This window comes from Lynx canadensis, chromosome B1 (assembly GCF_007474595.2).
Source record: "Lynx canadensis isolate LIC74 chromosome B1, mLynCan4.pri.v2, whole genome shotgun sequence".
NCBI lineage: Eukaryota > Metazoa > Chordata > Mammalia > Carnivora > Felidae > Lynx > Lynx canadensis.
Window position 1 is genome coordinate 92,617,668 of NC_044306.2, and position 12,920 is coordinate 92,630,587.

The following is a 12,920-nucleotide window of genomic DNA, read 5'->3' on the forward strand; positions in this document are numbered from 1 at the left end:
CTTGGGATCCAAGATCCCAATTCAAAAGATTCTGTTTGTTGGTCATTGTCTGAAGCCTAGTGACTGGGTATTCTGGAAACATCAACCTGAGCCCCACTGGAAAGAACATTACTGAGTCTTCTTGACCACTGACACTGCTGCAAATCTAGAAGACACTGAGTCTAAGGTACACATCTCACAGCTAAAGAAGGCTTTACCTGACATCTTGACCTGTACAGAAGCTGAAGACCCCCAAATCAAACTGACGAGGAATAGAAGCAGCTGACATGAGTGTAGGCTCCTTCCACCCAGGACACCAGATCCACATTTCATACTTTAACTGAACATGAAAGCTTTTTTTTTTTTTCCTTCTCTTTCTTTCCTTTACTCTGACATTGGTCTGGAAAGATACACAACACCCCCATCCATATTTCCTACACCAATGCTAATGGGGGTGAACTCATCAATCTTGGAAGTCTCTTACCAAGTTCCACTTTTATGATCAGAATATCCAGTGCCTTGTTTTTTTCCCCTTTCTCCAATTATAGCTGTATTTAGGCAGTTAGACCCATATACCTATGTAAATCTTTATACAATCCCACTCCCACATTGCCATGAGCATCTGGATCAGATCTGCCCACTAAGAGATCTCTTCGGCAGCACCCATCTTTGCAAGGCCTTTTTATTTCAGACAATGAGATTTACTTTCTGAATGTGCTGAGAACCTAGTTGACCCCTGGGTTGAATGGGGCAAATGCATTAATCTCTGTAAACGAATCCATTAACAGAACCTCCTTAATGGGAATGGTTTGTGCCCTAATTGGCTTTGTCTTTGTCTATGATACTTATCATTCTTCTTGGACCTGAATACCTAGTTATGGCTGGTACATAACTGGGCCATGCCTCTTGGGTTATCCAACTGTGCCTCTAATTTTCCACAAACTAAGATACTTCGTGAATTGACTCCCCTGAATTCACACCATCCAATTAGAAAGAACCTCTCAGGAGGCACTAGTGACTCAGGATTTGCTTCCTTTGGCGGGGCCATACTTCCTTGGCCAGGAGTAAATGTAAATGAGAATATGATGGGAAACCTCTCCCTAATTCTTGAAGATATTGTAGAATCTGATGCTAAAACAATAGCTACCCAAGAAAAATTTTTAGACGTTTCTGACCAAGGTAGTTCTTAAGGACAAGATCGCTCTTGATTATCTTTTTTTTTTTTAATTAAAAAATTTTTTTTTATTTATTTTTGAGATAGAGAGACACAGAGCATGAGCAGGGGAGAGGCAGAGAGAGAGGGAGGGAGACAGACAGAATCTGAAGCAGGTTCCAGGCTCTGAGCTATCAGCACAGAGCCCGACGAGGGGCTTGAACTCACAGACTGTGAGATCATGACCTGAACCGAAGTGGCACACCCAACCGACTGAGCCACCCAGGCGCCCCAGCCCTTGATTATCTTTAAGCTCAGCAAGAAGGTATCAGTGCTATGGCCAACACCAATGTGCTGCACCTGGATTAATACTTCTGTAGAAGTTGAAACCCGGTTATATAAGATCATTGAGCAAGCCACTTGGCTTAAAAAGGTGACTCTTTTAGGGGGGTCTTTCTTTGACTTTTCTGATTTTGATTGGTTTGGGTTTGGGGGACCATGGCTCCAAAGTGCACGCCACACATTAAAAACTATCCTGCCTATTATAATCATAATAATCTCCCTAGTGCATTGTATTCTCTCAAAAGCTTTAAATGTATGTTCACAGCTGCTAGCCACCAAGAAAATGATGGCCCCAAGACTGGGATTTCAAAAAAAGAAGCAAAGAGAATGATGAATCTAAGGACTATGAACCTGGAGCAGTGACCTATGGAAACCACACAAAGAAACAACAAAAGCTGCGAGTGGTAGCCGAGAGGGGTGTTAATGCCTTCAATTTTGATGACATATCTCAGTCAAGCTGACAGTCTGATCTAAAGGAAGGAATTGTTGAAAAGGAAACCACACATCCAAAATGGAGTTGCTTCTGCTAGGCCCGCATTGCCAAACAGGGGCTTTATTCCTAACCTAATTGTAGTTTCAACCTTCCCCAGAAATGCAATCTTTCTGGAATTCTCTGCTCAGCACCAGTGAAGTAATCCACATAATAAGTCCCTGTTAGCCCCCAAAGGGAGGCGATCTTGCCTATCTTGCCTGAAATAGTCCTTTATTAGGTTTATGATTCCCTTGTTCTGGATTTATGAAACCTTTCCCTTTCTGTAGCCCTTTGGAGCTCTTTTCTACTTGCTAGATGAGATGTCAGATTTCTGAATTGTTCGATAAAGCCAGTTAGAACTTTAAAATTTACTCAGTTGAATTTTTGTTATTTAACACTGTCCAGATTCATTTTATGATATATCATATGCAAAAAAATATGATTCTGTCAATTATTCAGTAACTCCAACAAACATTTATTTGCATGGAAATAGAAAGTTATTCAAAAAGCACATTGGGGGTCAAGGGGGAAATATCAGGTAAATATATCCTAGTGCAATCATACATATATATTTTTCAATAGTAGGGATAGAGGGCTATTTGAGAGTTGCAAAGGGGGGCGAGGGAAACGACTGGAGCTCAGCAGCTGTGAGTTTTACTTCCTGGACTCCATACCACCAATAAATAGGCAAAGGTGAACTGAGCTGATGAGTAGATACCAAAGGCAAGTTAACTTTCATCTTGCAATTTTGCAATCAGCGCTGGTTAAATACAACTCAGAAGCAGACTAGAGTTTTAAGAAAGGAATGATTTCCATTTGTTGCCTGTATTCCATACTTTTGAGAATCAAGAATAGCGACAAAGTGATGAAAAGCAATATTAATAATTAAATACACCACTTAATGTGCGTTAGCATTGTGCTATGCATTTCACACATGTCAGTTCACCTAATTCTCATAAGAATTTCACAGCTAAGTGTACTTCATATTTTACAAAAGTAAAGATCAAAATTCAGATGTGAGATAACTTTTTGAAAAGATCTCCCCTGACTTTCTATAGCATTAAAGAAATTTAAATTTGAAATAGTGATCATACGATGCGGTGCTTTTCAAACATTTGGGTAATGATTCACAGCGAGAAATATATTTCACATTGTGACCTATTTTACACATGTATCAGAAAAAATTGTTTCACAAAGAACTATTTGTTTTTACCATGAGTGACGTGTTTTCATACTCTTCTACTCTACTTTTTTTCCTATTCTATTTACTTCTAGTTTTATTTTTATGTTATCGTCTTAATACACTGAATTACTCTTGTGACCCACTATTGGGTTTTGACCACAAATTTGATTACTTAATTATTTGACTGTTGAATTATTTCACATTTTCCTATAGTTTCTTTGGTTCTCAAAGCAAACTAGAATTTTCATGAAGGCAGATATTACTATGCATTCCTACCTCTCCTCATTGTTGGACCTTAATAGAAGTGTGTAATTTAATAAAATTTAATTTTTACGTCTGAAAATTCATAATCTTGGTTACATAGAAGAGTCCATGATGTGATTCCCAGAAAGGGTAAAAGTAAGGGACAGGAGGGACAGGTCTAGGGGAACAAAGCAACTTGTAACTATCGCTGTTAACATTCTCTTGAGAATCATTCCTGTATATTTTTATTAGTTTTTTTCCCACCATAGGGCTGGCTTTATTAGACATAAAGAGCAAGAGAAATACCTAGTCCAATCCCTATCCCTTGTTGCTTCATAAAATGAGTTTCTGTCCAGGTATGTGTAGTTTGAACTCAAGAAAATTGGTTACGTAAACCACACATTAGGTTACAAAGCACACTTTTCTTTTACCTTTTAGTTATTTCAGAATATAAATTTCTGTAAGATTTGTCCAGATTATTATCATTATTAAAAAACACTATACCTTAATTTATGTTTTCTTCTTGGAATATGATACCCATATGAATTTTATTTTTTTCTTATGTGTCCATTGATTTTAAATATGAAATAATTTGTGTCTAAAATTTTAGATAAAATATTTTCCTTTTATTGCTCGAAGGCACTCATATCCTGTGTCAAACATCTACATTATTCCTTTTTTTTTTTAATTTTTTTTTTTCAACGTTTATTTATTTTTGGGACAGAGAGAGACAGAGCATGAACGGGGGAGGGGCAGAGAGAGAGGGAGACACAGAATCGGAAACAGGCTCCAGGCTCTGAGCCATCAGCCCAGAGCCTGATGCGGGGCTCGAACTCACGGACCGCGAGATCGTGACCTGGCTGAAGTCGGACGCTTAACCGACTGCGCCACCCAGGCGCCCCAAACATCTACATTATTCCTTGTGGGCCCTTGGTATTACTACAAATCAAAAAACTTAAGAAGAAAATATAACAATAGGTGGAAAAATATATACATTTAAAATATTCATTGTGGGTATCATGAGAATCATATAGAATTAAATGCCTACTTTCAAAAGTGTAAATATCGCAAAATCCTTTAAACCTAGCATATGTTTCTTCGAATGAGACTCAGTTTTGAACAGATGTCCCCTTAGACCTGTTATATTAAGACTGAATTTACTAAATCAGCATTAGTTGTTTTTAAACTTAGGGCCATATTTTGCCACTGATTTTTATTCAAAGCTCCCACGGGCGTCAGTGGAAGATCCATGCATGGAAAAATGGCATAATATGTATCCTAGTTTTATTTATTTCATGTGTATACAGCAGTATAAAATAATATATTACATTTACACTCATTTTACTTATGTATTATTATAGCATTCACAGTAACAAACACTATAGTTAAGATTTAAACTCATCTTTTGTTATAATACCCTGTTTTCACTCACAGATAACTGTCTTGAAAATGTGTTTAGAGCTGAAATTCCCTGCTTACTTTCACCTCTATGATGTACGGATGTATTGGAAGTCTGAGTTCTATCGTTCAGAAGTTTTTGAGTCTCATGCGAGATTTTAATATTTGCATCATTAATGCAAAAATTGCACGCAACTCAAAAACGTCTGAAGTGTAAAACTTCAAACTAAGCATGTGACAAGTTTTCAAGAAATAAAAGTCATTTTTCTAATTTTACAAATACTTAAAAAATAACAGTGGTTAGAAATACATGCATGCACACTAAAGGTATTAGAATTTTAGTCATATTATTGCCTGCAATACTCTGGCGGCACCCATCTCCCAGCATTCTCATAGAATGCTATAATCTAAAACCTATGCCAAGTTTTAGAAGAAACAAAAATATTCTATTGAACAGTAGCTTCACAAATTACTGTATAAGGATTTTGTTCGACCTAGCAGAGGGATAGTCCTTGAAGTGCTAACAATATATATAAAATAATTTTACTACTCCATGGCATAAAAAATATGGAATTTTGTCATTTTCTGTTTTTCCTTGTTAAAAAGGAACATAAAAAGGATGTTAAGTGCAAAGCCTTTACCACTACAAAATTAGAGTTTTGAAAAAGATAAAGAACCCAAGAAATTGCAATATGAAAAATATAAGATTTTCAGAAAAATTATCAAGTATACCAAGATTTTAAATGTTTTTGAGTTCCTCGGGTATTAAAAGCACACATAGAAATACGAGGGGGAGAAAGAAAACCACATGTAATGACAAATAACAGTGCTATCTATGATCAGTCAGCACCGTAAGCAATTTTCTTTATGCTGCCTAACATTTGCAACATTCTGAGTCAGTAGTCGTATTAAATATTAATTTTACTCCAGTAAACTATTTTTGTAAAGTTAAAACGGCATAATTAATAGACAGTTATTAAAGTTTATGTTGAGAATTGTGAGGATGTTTTTTCTTCCTCTTATTGAAGAACTAAGAAGGTTTCTACAGTACAGGAGATCCGGCGGCAAATTATAACACTATTGAGAAATGAAACAGGAGGAAATTAAAAGGAAACGGGAGTAATTAAAATATTTAAATCCTCTACTATAGTACTTAATTTGCAATGTTTGATAAAGGCATTGCATTTAATATCTTCAAAAAACAAAATATACATATTTCTCAATAATTCCCAAGAAAGATGATACACTTAGAGTGATACCATTATATCTGTAAAGTAATTATGATGTGATACTTAAATATTGATTTAAAATGATTTCACAAAATTATGTTTACAAGATAAGAATTAGAATTTTACACGTGGAGGAAATATTTCTAAAAATTGTCGTTTGACATACCTTTGAAACGTTAAGACACTGTTTCCACAGGAAAATATTTTGACATTTTTACTACTTTAGAACGAACCGTGTTTATCAAGGAGTAAATGTCATGATCATTCGTTTCTGAAGTAATTTATTGATGAAATGTCATCTAATAATTTAGATAGTATTTTTTGATATGTATGAAATTATGTAAGACTGGATATTAAGATGACTAGATTAAACAGAAAAACTATTCTAAAATTCCTTTTCATGGTAATCTAATACATGCTTTTTTGTAAACCTTTATTATTGATTGGTTGCATTTTTCTATTTTATAGTCCCCCTCTCCTTGGTAGAAAACATCCTAGCCAATTAGCTAAAATTATATCATTACTCTCTGGTAACTTCTGATTTATTCTGGATACAACACATGATTAATAACTGTTTAGCATTTTAGCAAATTCTATCTTTCCCACAAATTGGGTAAAATTTTCTTGTTTTTGTTGTTTGTTTTTGTTGATTAATGATATAATTTAATAATTAGAATGTAAATTAGAATAACTGTTCCTATGATATATAAAAAACGAATGCGTAAATATATGGCATAAGAAGTTTGTTCAAGGGAGATGATATACGATGACATAAAAGTCTAAATAATTAAAGAAACCTTCTTAACATTGAATGAATGAATATAAACATAATACATGAAATGAATATAACCTTATTTTTAATGCATGTGATAAGGCAGATGGATGTGTGTTTTCCGCCATAATTGGAAAATGATGAATGAAAGGTTTTAATTAAAGCAGTGATTCAACAAGAAAATCATTTTCTTGTTTAAAAAGCAATTACAACAAACAGACATTTTTCCAGCTAAATTATATAGAAACATATCCTTATTAAAATAGTCTATCATTCAAAATCTTAATGAAGTAGCGCCAAAAGTTTGAGAAAATGTTACTGCTGCACTTTTGTGAACGTATGTGCTTTTGTGTCATATGCGATGGATTGGTTTTACGTATTTTTAAAGGGTCCCCAAAAGACTGGAATATTACACATACTTCAATAGATAAAATGATTGGGATTACGACATATTAATCTCTGTCATTTGATAAGTCAAATGAGTGATGCCAAGATATCACTCAAATCTACATATCAAGGTCCTCTGAAAAAATATGTATGCATTTTATTGTTAAATCGAAGGAAAATATTCCCATTTACGTGACCATAAAACTAGGTGGGAAACATTTGTTATGTGTTAAGCTTTAGTCTGCTCTTTAATAACATAGCACAGCTCAAACTATCACTGAATCCAGAAGATCAGTTAGCAGTTAAGGTAAATGTGTCAAAATTGATCTGTAATTTGGATTGGGCAAACATTTAGAAATTTTGAAGACTTTCTTAGGAGGGAGCTTTGAGAATTCTGTTTTTTGCTAAGATTATCTCACATCCTCTGATTTTTCTCTCTTAATTTCTCTCTTAATTAAGCAGTAAGCAACAGCTGGTAAAAAGAAAACTATGTAAAAGAAAGGAAAATACATCTAAATGAATTTAATAATTAACTTCGTGGACATGAAAATAAAGGGCAAGCTTAACTTTTCAAGGCTGACTCAAAGAATTTTCTCATTAATAAAACACTGACTATATTTAACCTATAAAATCTTCACATGTAAGATAATACTGAAACAATAATGTACCATATTTCTATCTCCAAATTTATTTAACTTATTTTAAATTTAGAGATCACTTATATCTTATAGTTACTCTTTACCAGTTCAGATACTTATATATCTCTATATGTTCATATAGAGTTATAAATAGATTTTATATTCATGTGTTAGTAAGAGTCACAAAACTATGTAAAACTATGTAAAATAAAATTCTGTGTGAGTTATACGGTTGAGGACTTCTTAAAATAGTAATCTCAATTACGTATTTTACACCACAAAATGTACAGACACCCAGTGTTTGTTTTTGTTTTTTTTTTCTAACAACAAATACAGGTGGATTTATAGATTCTTTATAAAAGCTTTAAATGATTCTAAATTCAAAGCCATAGAAATAGAATCGAAAGAATGTAGATTGTTAGATATTCTGATATTACATATTCAGTGCTCTTCTGATAACATCGACAGCTATATCTTTGGCATTGAAAATTCAGTACAAGTTCTTGACAAAATTGTGTAGCTTAGAGCTTCATTTTCTTTTAAACAAGGAAAAACAGGGTTGTATAAGATGAAAATTGGGAGGAAACTATTAATGATTATTCTTTTCTTAGTAAGTTTATCTTTGGGACCCTGAATTACCTTCACTTTACTATATGATGTGGACTGTATGAATCCATTTAAAAACCAACTGAGTTGTACCACATTTTAGGAAAATTATATAATATAATATATATATTTTATATTTATTTAGAAGCTTTGAAATAGTACAGTAAACACTTTGCAACACGGTGTATAAACTACAGAATGTCTTTGATATTTTGTGGGTCTTCAGAATACAACATTTTTTATAACCCACAGGTGAAAAGAACATAATCACAATCTGTCTTGTAAAGTTGGAATAGTTCGGGGAACACTTGATCACACAAAAAGAATATAAAACAGTCAAGTTTAAAACAGTGATATTGCATTTATAATGCACAAATTTCCTTTATCTTTATGACTGGCTTCTCGTGGTGAATATAAACATGTAAAGGGCTCAGTGACATTTGGAGAGAGAAAGATATATAGTGCTGTAAACAGGCACACACTGATCGGAGAGGCAAAAGCAGTTGCCTCTAAAGTTTCTACAGTTCTGCACATTTCAACTCATTTCTCAGGCCTGCTGAGAGCAATTAGGTCCTATAATTGGCCACGATGACTCCGCCGGCAATCTAGTACTCGGTTACACACAACTAACTGATGGCCAAGATAATGAAGTTGAAAAGTTGATGCTTTTGTTGGTCGACTTTGTGCAAATCATGCTGCTTCAGGTAAATCCTGTAGAATTGACTAGCATATCCTTTTCCGTGCTGTGAAAAAGAAAGAAAAATACTCTAAGAAAAGGAGCCTGCGTTTGGGAGTTTAGAATTGCATGTTACTGGAAAAGAAACAAATACAACTGGAAATAAGTCGTCTCCCTATACCAGACCCACGTCGTGTCAAAGTATTTCAGTGTTAGCCTTGGTTTCTAATTGTCAAGTCAATCCATTGCGTGGGTTTCTAAAAATGTCAATTTTGGTATTTTAGAAAATGAGTTTTGTGTGGGAAAGGTATGTTTTATATATCAAGCACCAATTATGTGGAGATTAAACTTTTGAAGTTACATACAGAACAATCCCCACTTCATTACTTATGCACGATCAGAGTATAGAAAAAAAAAAGTGTGGCCTGTAAACATTCTAGAATGAGTCATTAGAATATCTACAAATAACTGGTTATACGTTTAACTGAAAAAATTCCAAATTATATATATTAAATCAACATATCATACAGAAACCTGTACTAGAAAATGTTGATGTAATTAAAAAGTTAAAAAATGCTTCACATTTTCTGGTTTTACTTTACTTCATCGTTTATATTATGTAAAAACCAAACCTTTTAATGTGTACAAAAATAATAATAATAATAAATTTATTCCCTAAAAGGAATCTGTTTTCTTATAAAAGGGTGGCAGGAAAAAAGATATTGAATTTGGTCCAGTCATAAAATGTACTGAATTATGAGGTAGAATTTCCAAATCCAATCAGTTAGATTTTATGATTTTAAGTATCTTATTTATTTATAATGATAACGGATATTTCTTCCTACCTTTCTATAATCTTTATATTAGGCAATGAGCACAATGAGAGCAGAAACTGCATTGTCTGGGTCAGCATCTGGCGTGTAATAGATATATAATGAAAATGTGCGGAAAATAGTGTTCAATTGTGATAAAAAGCAATTCTGTTGTGTAAAATCGATAATAATAATATATATACATATATAAATTAAAATATAATTAAAAATTAAGAATTACATTAAATAGCATAAATGGATTATTTCAATCTGGTAAATAGTTGGCTTTTTTGTTTCTTTTGTTTGTTTTTTTTTAACACAAACATAAGAACATACTGATCAGAATAATTTTTCTTCTGTGGTATTTCCATTTATTTCAAGTAGATTATCTAGTTAATATATTTTTCTTAATTTATTTCCCCAATTCTCACATTTATTTTTCCTCACAAATTCAGTTTCTGAACAAATCACCAAACACTTCTTCCCTAGGTCACCATTTAGCAGACACATCAACTAAAATTGGAAAAGTCAGGCATCATAATTGACAGAAATAAAGTGAAAATGAATATTTACATGTCCCTGGTGGTAACTCATATTGAGCAATCAAAATATATATATTTTTGTAATATAATATCATGAATTATAAAACAAGTTAGCTACAACCCAGGATTATATGGTAGTTATTATAACTTACCTGGTCATAATGCTATAGAGAATATTCTATTAAAGAAAATAGAAATTTTCCTCTTTTTAAGCAATCAAATCTTATTTTCCTATGTTCTTGAATTCGAATTCCCTGTTTCATGATAAACGTGAATATATCTAGTTTAAATATATTTTGTTTATACCAATCAGAATTTAAAAGCCTCAGTAAATTACAATAACTAATCACCATGGAAATTCAGGTTTGTAAAATGAATTTGAACAAATAATTGCAGGGGTCAAATAATTTACTGTCTAATCCAAATAATTGTGTGAGTAAAAGGAAGCACAGGACATAATCTTGTGCTTTCATGGATAACTCAGGACACATGAACATTCTGCAAATAATACTACTTTTCTCAAAATAAGGAGGGGATACTACTTACAGGATGAAACTTTTTTTTTCTTAAACTACTGATTTATAAGAAACAACTTTCTAGTAGTTCGAGGACAGAACAAACTCGAGTGACCTATCCACAACCTATAGAGTAATTTATTATGTGTAAAAATTAATATACCGAAAAGCACATCGCAGTATAATGCAGAAATTAGTCAACCTAACACATATTTAATCAGTAAAATGTTTCTCATTAGGTTATAAAATACTTCTGGAGAAACCCTTTAGCATGGATATTACATGTTTATTTCATGTAGTCAAAATACAAAAACAAATTGTTTTTACTGAAACAGTCCAGAATTTTAAGAACACAGAAGTTTAGCACACATTATACTCGATACCTTAAATCTCAACATAAATTTAAAATGCATATTTTAGTTACTGCTTAGGGTTACTTGTGTGCCGCTTTTATTTAAAGTGCACCTATTTCAAGTAGTTGTATGAATAATATAACCGCCTTTTATTAAATTACCACCTCCCACCTATCTGTTAAGTCAGGAATGCAAATCTGAATAGGACAAGCGTAAAGGCTGAGGTTGAAGGTCAGAACCAAGTAGGATGGGAAGGAAAGATTTCCTCTATTTCAGCATCAAATTTCCCAAATGTGAAGTAGTGCCAGATAAACTAGAGAAAATGAAATATTATTACTAAAGTTATAGTCACATACATTTTGTTTCAAGCCTTTTAAGAGCTGATTTTGAATACTGAATATTCATTGTCCTTGGGGGCTGTCTGGGTTAATGTTGGACATGCAGCACACAAATATATATACATATATAAAAGCAATGTTATTACATTTTAGAGTCAGTGCCAAGGACAGTTATTCCACAGTGTTAACTATTATGGGTATGCATTTGCTGAAACATTTCAGGCTAGAGAGAATGGGTCAAATACGCTGAATCTCTATGCTTTATGATATATTCTACATATGTTTTAGAATTATGAAAGCGTACTTGAATTTTTTTTTTTTTTGCTTTTTCTCTTCACTTCACGAATGCATTTTTCCCCTAGTTATTCATCAGCATACATAAGGAGTTGGTCACTTGATATAGATGAAAGATTTTCTTTTCAGTCAAATCTAAAGTAAAGGCAAAGGACTGTTGGTATTCTTTTTTATATCAATTTATTCATTCACTTCATTTATTCTTCAAAGTGAGTCATAAAAATCTTACATTTAAGACCTTTATATTATTTTCTGAACTATGGATGAAAAAATTACTCTTAATGGAAAAGAGATATTCAAATATCTCCTTTTTTATAATTTTGCATACATGTATGTATGCATATATTTAACATTATAGGTATGTATATATTTAACATATAGGTTTTAATGACACTTTTATGATACATATTTTTCTTTGTAATTTTTTTAAGTTTATTTATTTTTGACAGAAACAGAGTACGAGCATGACCTGGGAAGGGGCAGAGAGAGAGGGAGACACAGAATCCGAAGCAGGCTCCAGGCTCTGAGCTGTCAGCACAGAGCCTGACGCGGGGCTCAAACTCACAAACCGTGAGATCATGACCTGGGCCGAAGTCGGATGCTCAATCGACTGAGCCACTCAGGCGCCCCGATGCATATTTTTCTTTATATTGTGTCATCCTGTTATTGCCTTTGATCATCTGTAAAGTATGATATTAAACTTTGGGACATTTACAAATTCTGATTAATGACGTAAGAAGAATAACTATAAGCATGTATGCTGCAGAAATAATTGTAAAAATAAAAGTGCTGATAATCTATTTATACCATGAATAATATTATAATTTGCCTGCCGAAAAATAATTTAGTATAATATATTAAAATGAAAATTAAATAACTAGAATATTCACATTTCTATATTTGCATAACAGGAAGCAAGTTATCCTTTATACTTTATGACAGTATGGACCACAGAAGCTAAAGAAATATATAAACGTGTGAAGTGATC

The 12,920-nt window shown here is 33.0% G+C and overlaps 1 protein-coding gene across 2 annotated transcripts in view; it reads right to left on the reverse strand.

Moving 5' to 3' along the window:
- PCDH10 (protocadherin 10) overlaps positions 1 to 12,920 on the reverse strand; it is a 61,589-nt gene that overhangs the window by 13,839 nt on the left and 34,830 nt on the right. The window contains exon 5 of one of the 2 annotated variants that reach the window (XM_030313063.1): positions 8,557 to 9,145. The exons of the other annotated variant lie outside the window; for it this stretch is intronic. Coding sequence (XP_030168923.1) covers positions 9,126 to 9,145 — 20 coding nt within the window. The 3' untranslated portion in view covers positions 8,557 to 9,125. Of the gene's footprint in view, positions 1 to 8,556; positions 9,146 to 12,920 lie in introns of those variants that run through there. 2 annotated transcript variants of the gene reach the window in all.